General features: G+C 52.3%; 1 protein-coding gene across 1 annotated transcript in view; it reads left to right on the top strand.

Moving 5' to 3' along the window:
• The window catches only part of RIPK4 (receptor interacting serine/threonine kinase 4), a 24,516-nt gene that overhangs the window by 10,462 nt on the left and 4,046 nt on the right, over nt 1-10,008 (top strand). The window contains exons 3-7 of the mRNA XM_003798066.3: nt 2,685-2,833; nt 4,485-4,534; nt 6,803-6,961; nt 7,853-7,956; nt 9,316-9,580. Coding sequence (XP_003798114.1) covers nt 2,685-2,833; nt 4,485-4,534; nt 6,803-6,961; nt 7,853-7,956; nt 9,316-9,580 — 727 coding nt within the window. The remainder of the gene's footprint in view (nt 1-2,684; nt 2,834-4,484; nt 4,535-6,802; nt 6,962-7,852; nt 7,957-9,315; nt 9,581-10,008) is intronic.

The raw sequence follows: 10,008 nt of genomic DNA, 5'->3' as shown, positions 1-10,008 counted from the left end.
GTCACCTAGCCTGGGGGTGAGTGGCTGGGGTGTTGTTGTGATAAAGCATTTAGCACAGTGCCTGGCACCTAGAAGAGCTTCCCTAGTGGGGGTCCATGCTGTGAGTAGTTACTAGCAGATAATCTTGTCCCAGTCAGGGATGTGACAGTCCTTTGGGCACCCTCCCTAGCTCTGGACACACAGTGGCACTTCCTCTCTACTCAATGTGGGAGTGATGCCAATTTTGGACTGTCCCACAGACTTGGGCTGACTTTCCTGCAGGCCATTTCTCACTGGTGATCCTTCCTTAGAAGCATCTAGCCTTGTAGGCTGGTGCATGGCCGTCTTTGTCAGTGGTGCAGAGTCCGAAGTGGTGTCAATAGGGAGCCTGGGGTGGCTGAAGAGAGAGCTAGTGAAGTCCTGGTGGGAATTGTTCTAGTTTGGGAAGTGACACTCCTCTGCAAGGCGTCCTGGGACATGGTAGCAGCCCGTGTACCCCAGCAGGCCCTGGGAAAGGTTGCTCTCGTGTGACACCCTTCTTAATCAGGCATGTTAGTCACCATCCAGAAGCCCAAAAACAAACAGAAAAATGTGATTACATGTTTCATATTCTCAGAGATAGTGCCTGGGGAGTGGCGGGCAGCTGAAGTATGTGTTTGGGGTTCCAAGAGGTAGTGCTTTTGTTCCTGAAGGCACAGCCTGGAAGCTGTGCTTAATAGACAGTTATTTGAGGTAAGGTAGCTTTAATGTAAAAATCCTGAGCTGAAACCCTAAGCTGCTACTCCTGTTCCAGCCCCTGCCCGTGCCCCTGGTTCAGGCCAACTACCTCTTTGTTCTAAGCATGGTTAAAACCGAAAATTTCATAGCAGCCATCTGCTTTGCAAAGTATATTAAAAACACTTAGTTAAGTTAGTACTTAGTATTATTCAATATTAGACACACTAAATGTCAATATTAAAAAATTGCAATCAATTTCAAGTTAAAAATGAAATAACTTGGTTTTAAACCTGGGGCTGTTTTTACACCCAGTTTCCCCAGACCAGTGCTCTGAGAGTCACACGGACCTTGTGTTCTGCTGTGTGTCATGGGCTGCCTTCCTGTCTGGTCCAGCCAGACCCTGGGATGGAAGGGCTGCGTGCCTCCCATGTGTCTGACTCCCACATTTGCTTCTTGATGCCAGAGGTTTTAAAGAGAATTTCTGCTTTTTTTTTGTTTTTTCCCCACCAAATATGTGTATTTTAGAGGATCTGCTTCTGTCTGGCAGAGAGAGGAAAGGCAAGATCTCTGCGTCCCAGTCCTTCTCGTTCCTGAGTCTAAACTGTTCCAAGCTGCTGATCGGGGAACTGAAACTTCTTTTGTTCTAAACGTGTTTTGAGAGTTAGCACACATCGTTCTGTCTCTAGCTTTGAGCTGGTTCAGGGGTGTATGGGATCAGGTGATAGCTTTATTATGGGGAACTGGCAACTTCCTCACCAGAGTGGGGTATCCCTGGGGGCTGTGCAGGTGTGAAGGCCACGGGACAGACAGCTGAGGGCCGCCCAGAGTCAGCGCCTTGCTCTGGGGCACCCTGACTGCATGGCCCATCCTCATACACTTTTCTGCCCCACCGCCCCACAGATGTGCTCAGGATCCTTTGAAGCCTGTCACCTCCTTGTCATTCAGCAGTGATGACACCAGGCCCATTGGCTCATCTCCTGGGGACAGCCAGCCCAAACCTAAAGGCTGACTCAGTCCTGTTTCCTCTCACTCCCTAGGTGTGTTTGAGGAGGAGCCCAGGAGTTAATTAAAGGGCTTAAAAAAATCCATAAGCCTCAAAGGAGAGTAGAAGGAGAACAGAGGCCGTTGCCATGTGGACCAGGAGTTGCATTAATGATAATGAACTGTAGCCTCTACATGGGACTTGGGGACACTTGGGGTGGGAGCCCCCACAGAGGCCTACCAGGTCAGCTGAGGGTCTGTGGAGGTCCCAGCTGCAGACGCCCCAGCTGTGGGCTTAAGTGAGCTTTAAGGACACCTTAGTGGGAGACCTGTCCTCCCAGAGGTACAGTGCTGGAGTCATGGTGGGGGTGTCCAGGTGTTCCTGGGACAGAGGTGCTTATCAGACCTTTGCTCTTAACTCCACGTGTTTGGTGACGGTGCCAGCAAGTGTCTGCTGATCACAGACATTCCAGGCGGAAGAGGCTGGGAGCTGTATGTTTTGTTTGCTTTGAAGGGGCTGGGGAGGGGTGTTTCCCCTTAGAGGACGTGCTGCCGCTTGCCCGCCTGCCTCCCCAGCTGGCGGGTTGCACAACCGGATCCGCTGGCAGGCAGAGCTGATTGTCACGTGTCTCTCTTTACCTGACACTCTGAGGGAGGTTTGCTTTTCCGTATGTGTCCGACTAGACTCAGGCCATCAACCACCATGGCACAGTATGAAAATAAGTTTATCATTCCTCCTGAGTTCTCCCTCCCAGAGAACACCTTCCTTGGAGCATACTTTTCTGCTCCAATATCATTGAACTGCGCTGCTCTTCAGGCCTCCAGGTGTGGTTCTGCCCCAGCTATTGGCCTGCCTGGCCGGGCACGGGCTCCCTGGAGAGGCTCCTCAGGGGCTCCTGACCTACTGCACCATCTGAGATTGCACAGTGCTTTCGATAAAGTGTTATAAAATGCTAGCCCCTGGGGCCTGGTGAGGCAACATCAATCACTGTGACTGCTTATTGCAGATTTCCGATTTTGGGCTTGCCAAGTGCAACGGGCTGTCCCACACCCACGACCTCAGCATGGACGGTCTGTTCGGCACCATCGCCTACCTCCCCCCAGAGCGCATCCGGGAGAAGAGCCGGCTCTTTGACACCAAGCATGACGTTTACAGGTGTGTGACACCTCCCACCTTCCCCAACCCTCACCTTCCCATCCCGTCCCCGACCTTGTGTGCGGGGCTGGCAGCTCTGAACCCTGATGCTTCAGGCTCTAAGCAGCAACTTTCTGAGAGGCCTCCTCTGTTCTGGCCAGATAAGGGATTTAGCCCAGGTGAATGGGATGTGTGCTCTTGAGTTTTAGCCAGTGGGTACAGGCTGCCCTGGGGGTACCAGAGACGTTTCTTGTGAGTATTGCTGGTGAGTGTAGTCATGTTCATGACTGGTGCCAGCTGCAGCTGGTTACAGCTGGACTGACGGCCCTGCACTGTCAGGGCTCTGTCATTTTTGTGAAATGTTTATTTGTCAGTCGTTGGAGGAAGCTGTCCTTCTGAGTGGTCCCCGTGTTTATGTGCACATGGATCTGGGCTCTCCAGAATCTACTCATGTTTTGTGCTGTGAGCAGCTTATACCTGCTGGTGTCATTGACTTTGAGGAGGAACGGCAGCAGGAGAGGCTGCTTGCAAAGTAATATGAGCAGGACGTGTGGACCTCGATAACAGCCATGTCCCTGGGTCCCTTCCTTTCTCACACTGTAAACGTTTCAGTCACACACACTTGTTGGGGGACAGTAGACTTGCACTCAGCCTCTCCCTGTGACTCTGACCTGCGCTCCCGGGCATTTGCCCTCTGCCTTTTTGTCACCACCTACAGTCCTGGCCGACGGGTTTGACGGTAGCCATTGTGCCTGTGCTTAGCCAGCCTTTGAGCAGGGTATCCGCTGGGGAATGGCACTCGGGACTAGTCACAGCTTGTAGGGATCAGAGACAGTGTTCATGTTATGGTTGGGTGTTTCACCTTTTGAACTTGCACACTTCAATTAATTTTCAATGGCGAGTCTTACGTGCCTGTAAGTAGCTGCTATCATCACCTCTAGGCTCTGTGCTGGCTCAGTTTTTAGACTTAGTTTTTTTATTTTTGTTTTTTAAAAATTCATTACATTGGACTCTTTTTTTGCTATATCCAGAGTAGTAATTTAAACATACATATGTAAGTACAAACTTAGCCCACGTAGATACATGTGTATACGTAGGTATATGTACATATGCACAGGTGTGTATTTGTATATATATACGTATCTATATATTTCTAAAAAGCCAAAAAGGCTTTGGGCCGCTCACTCGTCACCTCCTGATATTTTCTCTGCACCTTGTTTAGCAACCTCTTTGAAATCTCAGCGAGTCCCCGTCAGTAATGTTTGGATCAGAACCTGAATCTGTGTTTTCCAAGAATGAAAACCATTGGTGGGAAGAGGGTGGGAATTCTCCTCGTCCATGGGAGCGCCTGCCCGCTGTCTGTGAGGTGGAGGTGAACTAAGCACCCGGGGCGTCCTCCCTGGGCTCAGGTCCATTGGTGGATGACAGCCCCTTGGGGTGCTCCCGCCTGCTTGAAGGCCAGCAGCCCAGTCGGCTGTCTGCACCCATCTGACACCTGAGCTGTCAACGTGATGGGCTTCACCATCATTGTCTCTTCTTAAAAATCCATGAGAAACATTTCGGGGGCCCCTGCCTCTTCGGGGTGGTTCTCCTCCAGCCCACTGCTGTGAGCTAGGGCTTTCCCCTGGGAGTCCTGGTCCCTGGACACTAATATGCCTGTTTTCTCTTCCAGCTTTGCCATCGTCATCTGGGGTGTGCTGACGCAGAAGAAGCCGTTTGCAGGTGAGGACGCCCATCTGTGGGATGTTGCGTGTTCACCTTTCCTGGCATGAGGGGAAGCGTTGTACTTCCTCTGTCCTCACGCTGCTGCCGGGATCCCGCTCCCTGGGTGCTGTGTGCTCTGGGCCTGGAGGCGGCAGGGCTGTCCTTAGGGTGGGGGCACCACTCCATCCTGCCCAACAAGTCCATGTGACCTCGGCCAGCTCATGGTAGGCTTTCTCATGCGCTGACAACGCGATTTTCTGTAATTTGCATACAGGGAAAGGTCTGAAGGGGGTGCAGTCAGTGGGAGTTTTAGATGCCTAATTTTTTTTGGTGATAAAATACACTTGATCTTAGCCAAAAGGCCAAGAAGTGATGGTAATAAAGTACATACAAAATTTATCATTTTAGCATCTAAAGTGTGTGACATTAAGTATGTTCATGGTGTTGTGCAAGCATCACCACTGTCTAGTTCCAGAACTTTGTCCTAACCTCCAAAAGAAACCCCAGGCCCATGAGGTGCCCACTGCCCGTTCCTCCCTCTTCCCACCCTAGGTGAACTTTTAAGCTGCTTTCTGTTTCTCTGGATTTGCCTATTCTGGATAATTCCAGCTAATTATTTTTTATTTGAAAAAATTATGACACAAAATTCACCAGGTTAACTGTTTTAAGCATACAGTTCAGTAGTGCTGGGTATATCCATGTGGCCGTGTAGCCGGTCTCCAGAACCACTGCTAGGTTCCCCGCTGCCCGGCTCGAGCACTGCGGCATCCTGGTCCCCTGCCAGGTGGCCACTTTCAAATCTCCGTTCTCAATATTTTCATATCTTGACTTGTTTATTATAAAAATGGGGTACATTTTAGCTTCATTGGATTAAGATTCCTTTTTCTTATTTCTGGGCTACTCATGATATCTTGTGGTATGTCCAAAAATGTCTAAAAATAAAGATATGGATCAAAGTGGTGGCCCACAGATCTGGCAGCCCCTGGCTGGTTGAGGCAGGAGTAGGAACCATTGTATTGAGAAAGTGCCCAGTCACGGAGAGTGCTCTGAGCATCAGGGGATGTGGAGCATCTCGGCAGCTTTGTAACATCCCAGGAGAAGGGATAGAATCTGTTCCTGCATCCCTCTTCCGAGAGGCTGTGTCTGTGTCCTCCTCCTCTCTGACAGAGTGCTCTGCCCCCACCCCACGGAGCACTGTGGTCCAAATGCTTTGTAACGTGGCAATGTGCTGGTTGCATGAGGTCGATAGCAAGACACCCAGAGCCAGATGCTGGGGTGACTGTTGAGGTTCGAGGTCCTTGTGTTTTATTGCTTGGCAGATAGTGGGGTTCAAGGTACAAGAGTGTAAGGCATCCATGTTGGAAAATATTCCACGTGTTTAGTTTACTTTCATCTTATTTAAAGGACCGTTGGTTTGGGATATCTGAATTAACATGGATCTAAAGTGTAGATACTTAAGATATTTATTGCACAAGATGTAACAGGAAGTCTAGGATTCTGGCAGCTATGTGCAACTCTGGGCCAATTTTCTGCACCAACTGATGTGTGCCCGCCTCTCTGTGGAGGTGCTGGCACGTGAGTATGTTTAGAGCTGTGGGACAGGGTGGAGTGTGGGGAGCAGGAAGCTCCAACTCTGGCTTGATATACTTCAAGGTTTTAGGCTGAGCAGAAAAAAGAGGTCAGCTTGCCAAGGGTTGCCTTGGGCCCTTCCCCGTCAGAGAAAAAGTTAATGGCCAAAGTAGCAATAATAGTAATGATGGTGCCTGTGCGTGTTTCCAGAGGAAGCTGGGGAGAGGCACAGGTCAGCCTTGCATTGTGAGTGGAAGAAAAGGCCCCCATTACTCCTGGGCCCTCATGCCTGAGGTTGGACTTGAGGAATGTTCTTTACCACTGTGGGCAGAGCAGGGCCACGTGGGTCTGTGAGTCCAGCTACCTGTGGCAGGCTCTGGCTGCTGCTGATCAGTCTCAGCAAATATTCTCCTTTGACAGAGCTTCCCTTGAATTGGGCGCCCAGAAGAAGCTGCCCTGTGACCTAACACACTGAAACCATTTCCTAGGTCATAACCTGGGGAAGAGGTAGTATGTAAAACTGGAAAACAGAATCAGTGTGTCCATAAGGAAAAGGGTTCTGGGAAGCTCCAAGCCTTGGAAAGGGAGGTGACACTGTCTCCTGGGGACATGTCCCTTATGTCCCTCAGTGCATTCCCACACTCGGCATTTCCTCCCTGCAATGAGCAGCCTGCCCCCAGCCCACAGAGCCCCTCACCTGCCTGCCTGCCCTTGCAGAGGAGAAGAACATCCTGCACATCATGGTGAAGGTGGTGAAGGGCCACCGCCCCGAGCTGCCACCAGTCTGCAGAGCCCGGCCTCATGCCTGCGGCAACCTGATACGCCTCATGGAGCGATGTTGGCAGGAAGACCCACGGGAACGGCCCAGCTTCCAAGGTGAGCGCCTGAGCAGGGTCCCAGCCTCTGGCCTTCCACAGTGTTCTGCTGCTGTCACAAGAGACCACTGATGGCCAGGGAGGGGTTGTGAGCCAAGCTTAGGTGAGAGACGACACACACAGACAAGTGGACCCAGATGAGCCACCATTGATGGCCAGGGAGGGGTTGTGAGCCAAGCTTAGGTGAGAGACGACACACACAGACAGGTGGACCCAGATGAGCCAGGTGCAGACAGGTTGGCTGTGGCACTTGCCCATGGCCTCCAGCACTCAAGGCTGGGTTGGGGAAGCTGGAACCCAGTGGTCAACTCCAGCCCTGCAGTCCCCGTTCCCAGCCAGGGCTGCATGGCTGCCAGGAGGAGCGTGCCTTCTGACACGGCCACATGTGTTCCAAAGACTGGCCTGGCCGGTGGCCTAAGACTTTGCTCTTCTCTTGAGATCTTGACCTTATAGAACAGAAGTCTTTTGGGTACAGAAGTAACTCTGATGAAATAAAAATTAATGGTATTTAAAACATACAGCAGGAAACAACATCTGTGAGGAGGGCTCGCCTGCGGGGGGCTGGCAGCTCTGTGCCTGTGTGTCTGGGAGGTGCCCCGTCCCCAGCAGGGAAGGCCTCTGCTTTGAGCCTGATGGGGCCTGTAAGTGACTGCCCATAGGCTCTTATTTGACCAGAGAGTTGCCCACGTGGGGTCCCCAGGGCTTGTCTGCTGAGCTCTCCTGGGACAAGCCTGGGACACGCTGTGTGAGGAATTTCGGCGCTGACAGCGTGTGGCTTGTTCTCAGCTGTCTGGAGGCTTTGGGTACCGCCTCATCCGTCCCCATTTCGGTGATTGTGTGTGGAAGTCATTATCTGACTGAGACATGCCTCCTTTTGTTTTCTCCCCCAAAGAAATCACTTCTGAAACTGAAGACCTGTGTGAAAAACCCGACGATGAAGTGAAAGAAGCAATTCAAGACCTGGATGTGAAGAGTCTGCCGGAGCCTAAGAGTGAGGTAACCGGCACTGGCCTGCAGCCTCCTTGTCTGCCTGGCTTTGTGGGCATTTTCCAATCCGCTCCTCTTCCTGTCAGATTCCCCTGCCAGCCTAGAGCTGCACTCGATTCTGTTGGAGATGCAGGTCCCATGGGTGGCTCCAGATTCACCAGCCTGACAGGGTTCCGTACCCACCTCCTGCCTGTGATGAAGTTGGGAATAGCCTGGGCGCAGGCTTGGCATTAAATACCCACTTGTTGGATGTGCTCTGAAGCCGGGGATCAGAAAGCCCAGCCCCTTTTGAGCCCAGAGCAGGGACAGCTGGTGTTTGGGGGTCTTTGCAGCCTGGCACAGGGGTGGGGAGCTGGTCACTTTTTAACTATTCATGGATGGTCTGTGCTGTGAGTGCCACTTAGGTTACTGAAGATGTGATAAGATGTGCAGGTGCCAGGGCCGGCTAAATCCCCTTCAAGGTAAAGAGGCTGCAGCAGACCTGGGCAGTGACCTTGATAAACTTACTATATAATAGCGTGTCTTCTGGTTTTGGCAGTCGACCTCAAGCTGTTGGTGTGAGGTATGGTGCTAACTACACTCTTGGATGTGCCCACTGCCTGGACACAAAGGGAGAAGTGTGGGCATAAAAGCTGCGGGGCCCAGTGCCCAGGGGAGGTAGCAGTAAAGAGGCAGCCGGGCCCCCCACTGAGGGGAGACCGGCAGGCAACAGGTGGAGGTGGCTCAGTGGACCACGGTTCCATGCCAGAGGCCATCGAGCTGTTTCTAGGGAGAGAGGGATTTGGGGCAAGCAGTCACGAATCAGGGTAGAAGAGTGAGTTACTGTCAGATTCTGGTCACTCACCAGAAATCTGCTTTGCTAGACCCTTAAAAGGGCCTGACTGTATGGGGAGGGGTCGCTGTGCTGTCCCTGGAGCTGGCATCCGTTCCTTATCTTGTGCACAGAGCCTCCAGCCCAGACCATAGGGCTCCAGGGAGAGGTTGCACTTGTCAGCCACACAGGGGAGGGCCCTGGCTCGGTTCTGTCTCCTTCCTTTGGTCTCTCCTGACCCTGCAGCCAGAGTCTGGGTCCCTCTCCTGCAACTTGTCCATGCAGCCTCCCTTGTTTGGCGAGAGCAGGAGTGCTGGTGTTACCTTTTCTGTAAAGTGTGACTTGTCTGGTGATGTCTTTATGCTGGGCAAGCTGGCGTGGTGACTCCATGCCCAGTGTCTCTGGGCTCCCTGTGCTGAGCGTACGTGGTGCCAGCACGTAGCTTGCTGGAGCCTGTCCTTCCACTCAGCTCCTCCTAGCCGTAGCCCGCTTGGTCCTTCTCCGACGGGCTGAACAGTGTGGCAGGGCCTTCACCTGCCTGCATATCCCCTCTGTAGGCTGTACCTGTGTCCACTCGCCTCAAGCGGGCCTCCGCCCCTGCCTTTGACAACGACCACAGCCTTTCTGAGCTGCTGTCACAGCTGGACTCTGGCATTTCCCAGACCACCGAGGGCCCGGATGAGCTTAGCCGCAGCTCCTCCGAGTCCAAGCTGCCATCGTCCAGCAGTGGCAAGCGGCTCTCGGGAGTGTCTTCGGTGGACTCTGCCTTCTCTTCCAGAGGGTCCCTGTCGCTGTCTTTTGAGCGAGAGCCTTCGACAGGCGGTGAGTGCAGGACACCACCTATAGTGTCCAGGAGATGGTGGCCCATTGTGAGGCTCCCGTTACCTGACCTGACAATTGTTTCTTCCCTTCCTTAGCTAATTAATTTTGGGTGTCAATGGCATAATTGGCTGTCTGAGCACAAGTGCAGAGATGCTCGTGTTGGTGGGACGGCTTGGTCAGGGTCACCAGGTGTGGAAGGAGAGGAGGCTACACCCTGTAAAACCCTGGCGAGCTTCCTCTCCTGTAGACACCAGCCCATGCACCTCTCTTCAGACGATGTCGGGAGGATACCCAGACTCCTTCACTGGGTTCTCAGGGAGGTTACAACACCCTAGCCAGCCACCTTCACACACTACCTGCTAGGGCAGGCACTAGTCTTACATTTTGTGTGAATTTGGAGGGGTTTTGATTTTTTTTTTTTTTTTTTT

This window comes from Otolemur garnettii, unplaced genomic scaffold (assembly GCF_000181295.1).
Source record: "Otolemur garnettii isolate 467f Iridium unplaced genomic scaffold, OtoGar3 scaffold00128, whole genome shotgun sequence".
NCBI lineage: Eukaryota > Metazoa > Chordata > Mammalia > Primates > Galagidae > Otolemur > Otolemur garnettii.
Note: the sequence above shows the minus strand (reverse complement) of the source record. Positions and strands in the feature narration are given on the sequence as shown.